Consider the following 14,672-nt stretch of genomic DNA (forward strand, 5'->3'; position numbering starts at 1 on the left):
CCCGAGGGACACGTGGGTGAACACGGTCTGTTGGGAAGGCGCTGGAGAGGCTCCAGTGAAGCCCAGCATCGCTGGCATTTGGAGGAAGGGCGGTAAGCATGCCGATGAAGGCGGTCGTGTGGGCATAATAATCCTCTTGCATTTTCAAAAAGCCTTTGAGAAGCTTTTTGCAAAGCTTATTAAACTTTGTAAAGAAACTGAGATTGGACGAGAGGTTGTTTTTTGGGTTGAAAGCTGGTGTAAGAAGAGGAAGTGAAGGACAGGGCTTAGCGGTCACTCTCCAGGAACAAATCAGGTCGGAAGGGACCTCTTGAGGACATCTAACCCAGCTTCCACTCCAAGGCTGTCTAGTGAGCTCACATTGCACAAGGACTCTTCCATTGAAACCTTCGATGCCTCCAAAGACGCAACCCCACGACTTGGTACAAAATCTTTGGGATGTGTGCTGATATTCCTTGCTTTCTCCACCTCTGGAAAACAGTTGACAGTGAAATCTGTTGGGCTGGAGGGACAGTGACCTCTGGCCAGGAGCACCTGGGCCATCTCTGAAACTTGCTCGAGTATTCACACAGGGGAATATAATCAAACCCATTCTCCCAAGCCCGACCAAGCCTACACCATTTTTTCTGGCATAGTTGTACTGAAAAATACTAGTGCTCCTTAACACTGGCCGTTCATTCCTTGCTTTCCCACACACAGGTGGCTTTTATTGGTTTGGATGTGGCAGATGGTGACAACAGCAGAAAGAGTCCTTCTGTTTGCTCAGGCTCTGTCCATGCACGAGGTCTTGGCTGGTGGATCCTGCAGCAGCAATCTCTGTAGCATGGATGAGCACCAATAAAGTCGAGCCTATCATAGGTTATATTTTGCAACATTGCCTCTATTCACCAAAACATATATTCGAAAAAAAATATCCCGGAAATCTGCCTCTCCTAGAATAACGCAGTTTCTCGTGTGCCTGAGGCTGCTCAGAACATCGGCAGCTCTGTGCGGGCTCAAGTAACAACTGGGCTTGGCAACAACTTCTCAGTCCAAGTGCATTAAACCCCCTCACTGGCCTGAAAATATGGGCCAGTTGTGAATGTGAATCAGTGCAAGGAAGGCTAAAGCTTGGAAAGGAAAAAACCCTCCTCCTTGACTTGGCTGCAGTTATTCTTTTGCTGTGGAAAATATCATTACCCTGTTGTCAGCAAAAACTGCATACTTGTTTTCACTGCTTTATCTGAGGTGCTCGCTGGAGAGCTTCAACAGAAATAATTTGAAACAAAATAATAATGTTCCAGTGTAAAATGCACAAGCTCAAGCAAGCCATTGTTTTCTGAGCCCTGTCAAAGGCTCCTTTTTCTGCAGTTTTGTCGTTGTATGTCGGCAGCAATGGCAAATGCCTGCTGGCCGCAGTGTTTGCTGGTCATAGGGTATTCAGCTTCCACATTGCCAAACAAGGAACAGTCAAACAATCCTCTATAATCCTCTTCTCTCTGTTAAACAGTCTTCTATGGCTTTCCCTTGCAGTGCCCAAGCAACCTGCAAAATGCATCTGAGGTAGCAGCACCAAGCACCTTCTCAGCTCGTGATATTGATCACCCTGCAAAAGTGAACTAATTCGCTTTTTTTGTGTGTGTTTATTTGTTTGAAAAATATTCCGCAGTCTCTCAGCAATGCGGGCAAAAATGGGGCAACAGACCTACTTTCACAGAAGAACAGGCAGCGTTTTCAATTTTAACTCTTGCTTTACAAATGCTGTTTTAAATCTTCTGATTGCTGGAGTTTTGCTGAAAGATTGCAGTATTTCAGCCTGTAAGCTCTGAGTGCTGCTCACCAGGTGAGACGCATCCCACACCCACCATCTGCACGATGTGCCAGAATTAAAGCTTCCTGCAGCCCTAATTATCTTCCCAGGGGGTTGAAAGAAGGAGCGAGAGGAAAACAAGTGTGTTCTGTGGCCCTCCGCCTCTGTTGGTACCTCTGCCCCTCGTGCCCTTCGGCAGGGCTGGGGCTGCAGCAACGACTAATCTGCGCTAATTGGAGTTTGTTTGTGTTAATTGGGTCACCTCTCACTAGGGCCACCTTATTTACCAGGCCGTTTTTTCACAGTATTACAATTCTATGTGTGTGCTTGTTTGCGGGTATGGATGTATAAATATATCTAAATATATGTGTGTATATATATCCGTGTGTGTGCGCGCTTAGCTGCGCTAGGTTTTGTTCACTAGTGTTGCACAGAACATTTCTCTCAAATGTTGCCTCATTTTAAACATCTAGGCCACAACAAGTTCAAATTTAGGGATTCCAGGGGATATTTAGTGCCCTTCAAAAAGTACAGTAGTGGCCATGGTGGAAAAGGTGCGATGTCTCTGACTAGGTTGGCTCTCATTAAACGAACTTTGCATAGGGAGTGTTTGGACGCTACTGAAGATTGAGATGTGTAGGATGATACAACACGGTCTGAGGATAATCTGGGGGAAAAAACAGTGCTTTCCTTTGGTTGATTTTTTTAACTCACCAGAGAAACATGGATTCAAACCTTTTATTTTTTTTACGGCTGGAGGGAACAAAACCAAAATCCCAATCTGTCATTTGTCTTTTGCTTTTCCACACAAAGCGAGATCGAAAAGCAGAAGAAACGGGAATGTGATAAAACATGGGAAAACTTGTTAATTTTTCTTTTTGTTTATTTGGTTTATGTTTGGCTTTGTTCATGTTCTTCTTGGGTTTTGTGTGTGTGTCGTGTTTTGATTGTTGTTTATTGTTTTGGTTTAGTTTTGGTTTTAATAAAGCCCACAGATTTCATAATAAAAATATAAAAACTAATACATGACTTCATTAGCATACAACTAATGCTTATGATCTTCAAAAATGTCCCAGCCAATCAACACAAAACTGGTATAAAACTTTAGCAGTGACATCAATTATCATCTCCCAAATTCACCAATGGTGGAATGGAACCTTCTTCTCAGAGCATGAGGCATTGCAGGCAAAGGTCTGTTAATTATTCTGTTGATAATTGTATCAAGACCTGTGTTGAATAAGTTCTTGCCAGTGGGAAGTGTTGGCATAATACAAGGTGTTTATTTATAACGAAATGTGTCTAAAGTGTTTGTACTCTGTGATGGTTTTTGTTTGTTTGGTGTCGTGTGTTTGTGGTTTGGGTTTTTTGTTTTTTTATTTGCTTTTGGGGGGGGTTGTTTGTTTGTTTGTTTTGGGGGTGTTTGTTTGGTTTCATTTGGTTGTTTGTTTCCCTCTTTTTCCTCTAATGCGTGTGGTGGTACCTGACAGATAACATGCCACTTTAGAATGGATTTACTTCCAGGGATTTGTGTTTATTTTATTGCAATTAGAGATAGTCCTTTTTTCAAAACAGTGCTTTAAACAGCACACAAATGCTAAAAAAAAAATAGACACGGGCATTTAAGAAATTGTCAGCCTAACATTGAAAGAATAGATACTATTTACCTAAAAAAACCCCCAAACCACTTTAACAGAGGATTTGTTGCACTGCTCTCCTCCAGCTGTGACAGCCCTTGGTGCAGATGTGCTGGCACTGCCCCAGCACCGCGATGCTGGTGTTATTTTCCGCAGGATGCCCTGTGAACGCTCCCACAGGGCTCGGGAGGCCTTTGTCTGCTGTGCTGAGCTGGCTGCAGCGCGTTGGCTCCGCAGACACGTCAGCCCAGCCCGTGGCTTGTGCTCCGCTCCCCGGCTGACGTCAGGATGCCATGGCCGTGACCGAGCGGCCGCCGCATCCCCGGGCGCCGCCGGTTCACCGGCAGCTGCTGAGTAACGCGGACACCAGCGCCCGGGCTGGTGCTGGTACTGCTGCTGCTGCTGGAATTGCTGGTACTGGTACCACTGCTGCTGCTGGAATTGTTGGTACTGGTACCACTGCTGCTGCTGTTGTTCTTGGTACTGGTACCGCTGCTGCTGGTGTTGCTGGTACTGCTGCTGGAATTGCTGGTACTGCTGCTGCTGGTGTTGCTGGTACCGGTACCGCTGCTCCTACTGGTATTGCTGGTACTGCTACTGGTGGTACTGCTGCTAGTACTGGTGCTGCTGGAATTGCGGGTACTGTTACCACTGGTCCTGCTGGTATTGTTGGTGCTGGTACTGCTGCTACTGCTGGTACTGCTGCTGCTGGAATTGCTGGTACTGCTACCACCACTCCTGCTGCTCCTGCTGGTATTGGTACCACTGCTACTTCTTGTCCTGGTACCACTTCTACTACTGGTACTGCTACTGCTGGTACTGGTACCACTGCTACTGCTAGTACTGGTATAATTGGTACCGCTGCTGCTCCTGCTGCTCCTGTTGGTACTGGTACCACTGCTGCTGCTGGTCCTACTGGTACTGGTACTGCTGGTACTGGTATTGCTGCTGCTGCCACTGCTATTGGAACTGCTGCTGGTGCTGGAACTGCTGCTGCTGGTACTGCCGGTACTGTCGGTACCGGTACCACTGCTGGAGCTGGTGCCACTGGTGCTGGTGCCACTGGTACCGGCACCGGGTCACCCCGACTCTCCGCAGGGGAGGGACGCGCCGGGACCCCCGGGGGCGGCGGGGACCAGCGGGGCTGAGCGCGGGCACGGACAGACGGACAGACGGACCGCCCGCCCGGCCGCGGATTTGTAATGCAGGCGGCGTTTCCAGGTTTCTTTTCCACTTTGCTCTCACCCTGCTGTTGGATTTGAGATCATGTATGTGTTTTGCTGTTGATTTTGGGGGGCAGGGGGGTTAGAATCCAGGTGGGGGAGAGGATTTGGAAGCATTGATATATTAGTTTTGATTTAAGGGTGTTGTTTTTCTTTTTTTGCTTATCCCTGCCTTTCCTCTTTGCTAACACAGCTTCGTTTTTTACTACTTTTAAAAAAATTTTAGGTCGGTTAATATTGTAGCCTTGGGGAACGAAAGGGACGGGTTTTCTGAAGACAATCAGCAGCCGAGCCTGATCTGGAGCTACCTCAGGAGAAGCGCCCTCATTTCCCAGACCGACAGCAGCCTGTCCGCCGGTCACCTCGGAAACGCGGTTTTCACCGAGTACCGAGCCTGTGTGTTCGGAAATGTCAGGCTGCTGGTGCACGACTGTCCTGTCTGGGTAAGACATCAGCCTCTGCCTTTTAACCAGACTTAACAGCGTTAGCTGTCCTCGTCAAATGCAAATCTTAAATTTAAATTTTAAATAATTTCCATTCTTGTGGGATTTTATCCATATTTTCATCCTTGCAAATGGTAAAAGCATGTAAAACGTAGGCAAGGCAAATGCTGCAAGGTCTAGAAGGTGAGGCAGAAAGTTTCTCATTAACAAGCCACTGCCCACCCCCCCTGTGGGAAGGTGATATATTCAATTATGCTGTTGAGTGAAAACTTGGCTGAAGATAATCCAGAGGTAAACAAGGACCCCTTTTATGTGACTCTGCACCATAAGCACTCTCTTCGAGTGTTTATCAACAATAAAACAAAGCTTACCTTTTCCTTTTTTTTCTGTAAAAATGACAAGGCAGTGAGCTTTCCAGCTTTGAAAAACGACAGATTATAAGATCTGATATTTTGCAAAATACAGCACACGGAGTCATTTTATTTATTTATTTATTTAAATAATGAAGACTCACATCTTAACATTATTTACTTAATTTGAAGGTAAACAAAAGGGATTTTGGCACTTTTCCAGGTTGTCAGCACTTTTGTTAGTAAGTGAGATAACTCAGTTATGAGTATGAGCAGATCAATCATTAGGTAGGAAATGATACTGGTAATCTAAATTAAAACATATTTAGTGACTACTTAGCAGCCTTAGAAAAAAAAATTAAGCTTAGCAGCTTTTGGAAATTGAAACAATAATCAGTTTCAGCTCCATAATTCTATCCTTAGACTGATTTTTGCAGTCCCGTAAGGGAAACCTTTTTTTGGAATCCGCAGGAATCCTGGCAGTTCCAGAAATAAATAATCAGGAGTCTGTGATATTAAAAGCGAATGGTCCTGTTCTCTGTTTCTCAAGCCTTTTTGTCAGCTGTGCTTACGAGAGCAGGTTCAGATGGGCTGGGGGATCCTGGTTTTAATCTTTGAAGCCACATGAGACATGCAAAGGGAGGGTGTAGGACTTCAAAGGGTGTCCCAGAGGACTGGGGGTTGGTAAGGGAAGTGGCATTTCAGGCAGGGATGGCTGGAGAAGGACGAAGAAAGGACCCAGATTGGAGACACGGGTCATGTGGTTTGATGTTGTTTTATTTGCATTTGCTCTTCTGCAAAACAAGGCTCTTCAATTCTGCAGAACTTGTCATTTTGCCCTTCAAAAGCTGGTTTGTTATTGTCTGGAGCGTTACCTTTCTGAGGTCTCTAGGTTTTTCCTTTCCCAGCTAAAGCTGGCAAGAGATTTATTACTGGGAATGGTGAAGAACAGCTGCCATCTTTCTCTTAGTAGAAGACCCCTCAGATAGGTGGACTGGGCTCTGCTGGAGGTTATTTGCTCTGAGCAAAGCTCTCTCTTTGCTAGTGCTGGGTGGAACAGCATTGTTTTCCATAGTCTGGATGCTTGAGGTTTGCCATGTCATTGTGGTTATTTCAGGAGTGTTCCTCTGGTAGCTGGGGGAGATGGTACAGGACAATTCTAAATGTTGACCGATGTTGCCTCAAGTCATATTCTTCATGGAAAAATGTTCTTGTTGCACATTACTAAAGCTTGGAGGTGGTGATATGGTGGGCCTCTTGTTATTTCCACCTCTATCATCTGAGCATAAAGTAAAAGCAGATTTGCACTATCTCTTCTAGATTAAGTCCATGCAATTAAGGTAAGCCAGTCTTAGACATAAACCCAGCAACTCAAAGCTGTGACTCCCCAAACTCCAGAATGCCCAACTGCTCCTTGTCCTCTACATCTATCAGCCTGGAAAAGCAGCGTGGACGTGACTTTACCAAGCACAGCTCCCCAGTGCCTGGGGGGACCCTTTTGTGATAAGTTTTGTGGTACAGAGTGAGATTGCTCATGTTTCTGTTTGCTGCTGCACGTGTCTTTGTCAGCCCAGGTCACTGATGAACTTTTTGAGCCTACAGAAGGGGTCAACAGCAGGAGTGTCTTGAGATGATCTCTTCCTGATTATATTATGGTATTTGGCTTCTTATGATGTGTTATGTCTCTTTGAAAGGGCTGCAGTGGGGTTTTTCAGCAGCTGCCGAAGTGTTTGTGCACTGATGGGTTGGAGAAGCGTGAAAGGTCTGGACCATGGTGGCATCATCCCGCTGGGCACATGGCTGGTGAAACAGCAGGAGCAATGCCATGGGAGGGTGGTATTTCATATTTGGGGTGACCAAATGTGGCTGCCAAGCTGCAGGGATAAGACAAAAACATTCTTGGTAAAAGTAAAACAGGAGCAGCATGTTGTGAGCAGCTCTTTCCCATGGAATGGCTGGGTGCAGGGTGGACATGCTGAGCTTGAGGGGGATGTTATCATTAACGCAGATGACACGGGGTTGTAGAGATAGTGGTAGAGTGTAATTTTCAAAATCTGCAGGCAAAACGTCACTCTTTCCATACCCGTGTTGATCTCTGTGTTACCATCACTGGGTGTATCACTACAGCCCATTGTGTCCTGAGCTGCAAAGCTGCGTGGTGATACCTCCCATGTGCAAGGGACAGATACACAAGCGGACCCATGACCTTGGTTCACGTGGCTGCAAGAGGCTTTGACCAAAAATGCAGACCCAGGGTGAGAGGAGACATGAAGAACTAGGGAAAACATACCTGTGTGCTAACAGCCATGCTGAATATTGTGATTTTAATAGCTGATCAGTTGCTAATGCATGCTTGGGTTGTGCTCTCATAAAGCATGTTGAACTAACATGTCCCAGTTTTGCTCATATTTTGGGGGGCAGGCTTCAGTATGGGAACTAGTAACTTAGAAGGAGTAATTTGCAAGATGAATTTTAAGATTTGCTTTGGATTAGTTAGCATTATTTAGCACTCTATACAAGATTTGACAGTTTTCGGGACTGAGTTGCTGTTTCATTGGCTTGCTTGTAGTTCGCAGCTTCAGCCACTTTGTACTGAATTTTATTGCGCTTCTGCATATGTACAAGCAAGAACTGTAGAAAAAGTGCAGGCAAAACTCGTAATGTCTGGTGACAAGTGAATCTTCCTCAACTTTAGAATGAAGCCCAGCGTCGGAGCTGTAATGTATATTTTAATTCACTTCATTATGACTCTGGAAAAGAAATGGCAGAATGAAAACCTCACTGTGTGTGTCCCCTACCCACACCACCTCTTGTGCTTTGCTCGCTTTCTTGGGGCTGTGCCATAAGGATAAAAGCATTTTAGTCCTGGGCTGGGGAGTCTTGCTGTCCTTTTTACCTTTTTCTTTTGTGAGCTACTGGTTGTTTGTTTGTTTGTTTGTTTGTGGTTTTGTTTGTTCATTTGTTTATCTTTCCCAAGGCAACAATACTTCCAGAATTTGTAAAATTTCCTCCTAGTTTACAAAAACTGTGTAGTTTCAAGAGAGTCGCTGACATCACCCTGTTCCCAACACCATAAATGTTTGAGGAGGAGGTTTGGAGAGCACCCAGTGCTGGATTTGGCGGATGCTGCGATGTGTTGGTAGCTGCCCCGGAACTCAATAGTGCTCAAATATATTAACTGCAATATTATTATTATTATTTTGCATTCTTACTTTCAACATCTCTTTCCATGAGTCTTTTCACATCTTTGTGCTTTTTTTACTACACCAAATGAACCCCATGAGCTTTCTCACCTCCATGGTCCTACCCATGGTGCTGTTACCCGGTTCCTTGTGCTCCCTTTGCTGGCCAGTCTGGCCACACATTAATATGTCTGAAGGTAAAGGAATCTGATCCACTTCTAAATTTTACTTCTTACTTTTAGAAATTGGGTCATATTATTGCTTCTGTACAGAAACATAGCTTGCAACTTTCCATTTGTTTAGTATGTCACCCTTTCACATTTTTAAGCATGGCTGTCTCAGGTTGGCAGTTTAGAACAAGTGATCGTATCGTGGTAAATTATTTTCCGTACTGTGCTCCTTATTTTTGCTTTCTACAAACATTATTAAATTGCCTTATGAGAGGACAACAGCAGACAATGCTAGCCTTCATTAATTTTGTTTCTGGGTCAGCTCAACCAGTTAAAGCTGTTTTGGAAGAACAAAAGTGACAGCCTGGGGTTGTGGTCTGAATTCCTTTGATTTCTGAAGAAGCTGCTTCCTTCTATGCAAAGTTCAGGGGACAAGTAGCTTATGGAGACCAGACCTGAAAAGTCTGTTCTGCTGTGGACCTGGATGATTATACATTTCAGAGGAACCTTTGCTGTCGTTGCTGCCCCAGACCAAGCGCTGGGCTTGTTGGACATAGGGACACTTACCAGCGGCATTTAGAAAGCGTGTGGGCATTGCAGGGGCACAGTGGATTTCATTGCCGTTCCATAATGGCATTCATAAGTTATTTTTAACAAAGCAAGTATTGTCCTCTTGAGGGGCCGTGTGATCGTGTAGGAAAACCACGTCTTCATTGCCTCTGAAGGCTTTATTTTCAGTGTTAACGCTTGAGAAGTAGCTTTTACTAATGGCATGAATATATTATGAAATGTGTATAATGGAGATGTGCAATGAAAGAATGGAGCTTTTTTTGCTAATAAGTCCTGAGAGGAATAGCGATAGGAGGATAATTATAATTAATAAGGCCATATTATAATAACCTTAGCTATGCAGTTACTGCTTCCTTTTGTCAATAGCTGTCTTGGGAAGTGGAACGTGCTAAGAGCAGGAAGCATGATGAGGAATAGCCGCTACATAAATTTAATAGTTGGAGCCTGGAATTGAGGTTATCCCTGAATCCTAACTGTGGTGCGGTTCATCATCTGCAGAGTTTTCTCTGCAATTTTTGCATGAAAGTTCCCCTAAAAGTGATAATCTATTTAATTAGCTTAACTTGTATGAAGGTCCAGACGCTCTGTCTCAGTGATGCTTTGGGACGTCCAGAGGATTTTCCCAGCACAGAACAGGCTATGCTTTGCTGGTGTAAAATGAAAGTAATTGCATCAAGACCTCCAGAAATGCATCTTTCTCCTCTGTGTTTTTAAGTGTGGCATCCATCTTCAAGAATGGGCTTTTGAAGGTTTTAAATCTGGTATGTGAGGGCACAAGGAAACTGCAGAACAGTAACAGAAATCATGTGTTGTGAGATGTTGGTTGGCGCGTTCTGCGTTTTTCACTTATTGATTTACCCCTGGCTGGCTCGTGCCTGGGGAAAGTGGTGTCAATCCACACCAGAACTTCATAAACTATGGGAAAATGCTTTGTGACGTGATTAACAGACACGCGGTCGTGGCACAGGGCACTGGTGGAAAGCACAGACCTCCACAAGCTGCTGCAATTGCGGCCACGCACACCCGGGCAGCCGTCACAGCATCACCACGTCTCCATAGAATTCATTTCCCCTATCGTTAAACAAAAAAAAGGGGGAAAAAAAGGATGTTTGCACATCTTTGTGGCTGCTTTCATAAGGGTTTTGCTAGATTTCCCCCCACCTGCAGAAATGGAAACACAGCAAATTGAGTTAAGCACAAAAAAGAGTAGGGGAATCATACGAGGTGATGAACATATTTTCTTTTTCTTTTTGTTTTGCTTACCAAAATACAACTCCTTTTCTTATTCTATTGTTTTCACTAGAAAAACAAAACAAAACAAAACAAAAAACCTGCTTTTTTTTTTTATTTGCTCTGTGATATTGACCTCTTAAGCTGCTGTTTTGCTATATGCCTATAACTATATATAGCTATATGCTATATGCACACACAAACATGAGTCTACTTCAACATACTCTGTTGAGATTCCCATCAACAAGAAGGTTCTTTCCTTGGGCACGGCTGTGTTCATATTCACCAAAATTTTCCCCAAATCTTTCTGTTTTGTAACACAAAATGGTATCATAATGCGTTAGACATTTAGCTCTGTTATCACAGAATCACAGAATCACAGAATCGACTGGGTTGGAAAAGACCTCAGAGATCATCGAGTCCAACCCTTGGTCCAACTCCAGTCCGTTTACTAGATCATGGCACTAAGTGCCATGTCCAATCTCAGTTTAAAAACCTCTAGGGACGGTGAGTCCAGCACCTCCCTGGGCAGCCATTCCAATGCCTGATCACTCTCTCTGTAAAGAATTTCTTTCTAATATCCAGCCTAAATTTCCCCTGTCAGAGTTTAAGCCCATGCCCCCTTGTCCTATTGCTGATGCCTGGGAGAAGAGACCAATCCCCACCTGGCTAGAACTGCCCTTCAGGTAGTTCTAGAGAGTGCTGAGCTCACCTCTAAGCCTCCTCTTCTCCAGACTAAACAAGCCCAGCTCCCTCAGCCTCTCCTCATACGTCTTATGTTCAAGTCCCTTCCCCAGTCTTGTTGCTCTTCTCTGGACCCGCTCCAGCACTTCAATCTCTTTCCTGAACTGAGGGGCCCAGAACTGAACACAATACTCCAGGTGTGGCCTCCCCAATGCAGAGCACAGGGGAAGGATCACTGCCCTTGTCCTGCTGACCACGCTGTTTTTGATACAGGACAGGATACTGTTGGCCTTCTTGGCCACCTGGGCACACTGTTGGCTCATGTTGAGCTTCCTGTCCATTAGCACCCCCAGGTCCCTTTCTGTCTGACTGCCGCCCAGCCTGTAGCGCTGCAGGGGGTTGTTGTGACCAATATAAAAGAGAGGGAGCTGCAAATCATTCACGAACACATCGCGACGTGTGAATAATACATATTACATTCTGCAAGAAGTTTCCATAAATATTTTTTTTATTATTAATACTTAAACTCTTGTCAGAATTCTTGCATATTTATACATCTGGGCTCCAAACCTGAGCGGTAATGCTGCTGGTTATTGCAGAGCTCACAGAGATGAGCATGTGCAAACCAGGGCTGGGCTTGAATACAGGCAGATAGAAGTGAATTGCAAAAGGACAGGCATGTTTTCTGTCTGCCTAAATATCCTATATTATTGTTTTGTTTGTATAGTATTTTCTCCTGTATTGTTTGTACAGTATTTTTCTCTTAAGCCTCTGTCACATTTAATGTATATAGCCCTGCTAAAAAATCTGTAGCAATCTTCATCAGCTCAAACATATTGAAGCTGTCCCTTGAAAATTCTCAGTTTTTGATGGAATATGTGACCAAGTTCCGCAAATGCCCATCTAGCTGGGTGCCACAAAGCACTGTAGCTGGTAGTCTTACTGCTATAGGTGCTAAACTTGTGTTTATGTTTTAATTTTGTATTCTTCACACAGCTTAAATGATTCTGTTAAATGCTGGTGGAGATTTTCCTTAGCCTGGGATTATAATAGTCTCTAACTGAGTCAACTGAAAAAACAAATATCAAGGGCAGTGCTTTGAAAGCTCTTGTGAACATGGTGAATCATTGGAGAGCTATTCTTGATTATTTGTTGTAACAGTTTTCTGTGGTTTTCTTAGTACAGAACATCTACTCAAGAAACTAATGGGAATACATATTATACTTCAGGTTTATTTTCTGAATTATTTCTTTGTAAAGACAACACTTCAATTGGGTACTATGTGCACTGACAGTCTACACAAATATTTGCCAACTGACGCATTTCCATCAAGTTCATGCAGCCTCTTGTACTTAAGAATACTGTCGCTAGTTCACCACAGATTTCAAACAATGAGTCTTTTGCAGGGACCAAAAATAGTTATATTGACAATGCAGGTCACTTTTTGAATACTAGTAATATTTTACATGTTTCTCTGGGTACCGTCTGTAATGCTCTTATTTCTGTGACCTGCCATTCAAAAATCGCATTGGCCATCTCCAAGCCAAACTTCGGGTCCTTTTTGTCACTTCCAGTCACTGCCCTCCTAAAAAGTGTCTCTGCACCTTTCTTACAAGCCCTCTTTAAGTATCCAAGGGCCACAATAATCCCAGAATGTGATGGGTTGAAGGGCCCTGGCAAGCTCATCCAGTGCAATCCCCCCATGGAGCAGGAACACCCAGATGAGGTTACACAGGAAGGTGTCCAGGCGGGTTGGAATGTCTGCACAGAAGGAGACTCCACAACCCCCTGGGCAGCCTGGGCCAGGCTCTGCCACCCTCACCCCCAACAAGTTGCTTCTCCTCTTGCAGTGGAACCTCCTGTGTTCCAGTTTGCACCCATTGCCCCTTGTCCTGTCACTGGTTGTCACCAGAAGAGCCTGGCTCCATCCTCCTGACACTCCCCCTTTCCATATTGATCCCCAGGAATGAGTCCCCCCTCAGTGTCCTCTTGTCCAGCTCCAGAGCCCCAGCTCCCTCAGCCTTTCCTCACACGGGAGATGCTCCACTCCCTCCAGCATCTTGGTGGCTGCGCTGGACTCTCTGCAGCAGTTCCCTGTCCTGCTGGAACTGAGGGGCCACAACTGGACACAATATTCCAGGTGTGGTCTCCCCAGGGCAGAGCAGAGGGGCAGGAGAACCTCTCTGACCTACTGACCACCCCCTTCCAATAATAAGGTCTCTCTGTTCCAAGAGGTCATCATAGTATTTTAGATTCTTGGGTTGACTTTTCAGTTCCTGGACCAGTTCCAGATTTCCATCAAGAACTTCCAATGCAGCACATGTGCAAAGCCGTGGATTTCACCGGTGGTTATGAGCTGCCTTTAGGTAAAGCAAAAATTGTAAAGTTACAGTTGTCATGACAAAAGTACAAGTAATAACTGCATATTAAATGTAGTTGCAGCACAGTTGTATGTTAACAGGATACAAGATAATTTTCCAGTGTAAGTCTTACACTTAACGCACAGATCACTGAGAAATGGAATATGAAGTCAAAAAAGAAAGTTTAGTTATGTGATTGAAGTCCTTACCCTGAAGACATTAACACTTGTTAAGGCTACATGGAAGCTCTTGTGAAGCCGATAATAATCATACCCAGCTGATAAAACTTGGATTAAAAGTTCATAGGTACACGGCATAGTTCTGGGTAACCCCTTCCCCAAAATGTTGTGATAAATAGTAGGCTTGTATAAATTGCTGCAAATCTTTGCCGCTGAAGTTGCTTTTATTTCCTTAAAAACTTTTTGAAAGGTAATTAAAAGTAATTAAACCAGTAAAGTTTCTTCCTGCAAAGTATATTCCTCGATAAACCCTATTTTTTTCTTCTTCCTGAAGAATTCCTGAACTCGTAAAAGAGATTTACTGTTTATTATAATGGACAACTTGTTCTCCAAACAAGGAAATTACAAAGCATGAATTCTGCTCTTTGTTTCACGTCTTCAAATAAGAGATTAAGTTATCGGTTAAAAATGCTTCTGTAAGGTTTTGCATTAAGGCTGTTGAATAGTTCACCTTTCCCTTTATAGGCAGGAAATTACCGATTTGTGTTTCTTCTGTTTAGGATATATTCGACAGTGACTGGTACACCTCTCTCAGTCTCATTGGAAGAGCTGATATTATTGTGATTAAATACTCTGTCAATGACAAGACTTCATTTCAAGAACTCAAGGAGAGTTACATCCCAATGATAAAAAAGGCATTAAACCACTCTTCAGTCCCAGTAATAATTTCTGCCATTGGTGCCAGAAAAAATGGTATGTACCCAGTTTCCTGCAGTAGCGGTTAAAATCTCACTTGGAAGTTAGAGATGCTGCATTTTCAACAGAAGGTGATTGTTTTTCCAAGCTGTTGACAGAAAC

The 14,672-nt window shown here is 44.1% G+C and overlaps 1 protein-coding gene across 6 annotated transcripts in view; it reads left to right on the forward strand.

Moving 5' to 3' along the window:
* Nucleotides 1-3,676: 3,676 nt before the first annotated feature.
* Nucleotides 3,677-14,672, forward strand: part of RHOBTB3 (Rho related BTB domain containing 3) — a 46,497-nt gene continuing 35,501 nt past the window's right edge. For 3 of the 6 annotated variants that reach the window (XM_065046558.1, XM_065046556.1, XM_065046559.1), the window contains exons 1-4: nucleotides 3,680-3,837; nucleotides 4,522-4,691; nucleotides 4,873-5,089; nucleotides 14,375-14,567. In XM_065046558.1, coding sequence (XP_064902630.1) covers nucleotides 4,690-4,691; nucleotides 4,873-5,089; nucleotides 14,375-14,567 — 412 coding nt within the window. In that variant the 5' untranslated portion in view covers nucleotides 3,680-3,837; nucleotides 4,522-4,689. Of the gene's footprint in view, nucleotides 3,871-4,521; nucleotides 4,692-4,872; nucleotides 5,090-14,374; nucleotides 14,568-14,672 lie in introns of all 6 variants that reach the window. The other 3 variants (XM_065046560.1, XM_065046557.1, XM_065046562.1) reach the window with 3 other exon arrangements.

The sequence above is a fragment of the Columba livia genome, chromosome Z, assembly GCF_036013475.1.
Source record: "Columba livia isolate bColLiv1 breed racing homer chromosome Z, bColLiv1.pat.W.v2, whole genome shotgun sequence".
Classification (NCBI taxonomy): domain Eukaryota; kingdom Metazoa; phylum Chordata; class Aves; order Columbiformes; family Columbidae; genus Columba; species Columba livia.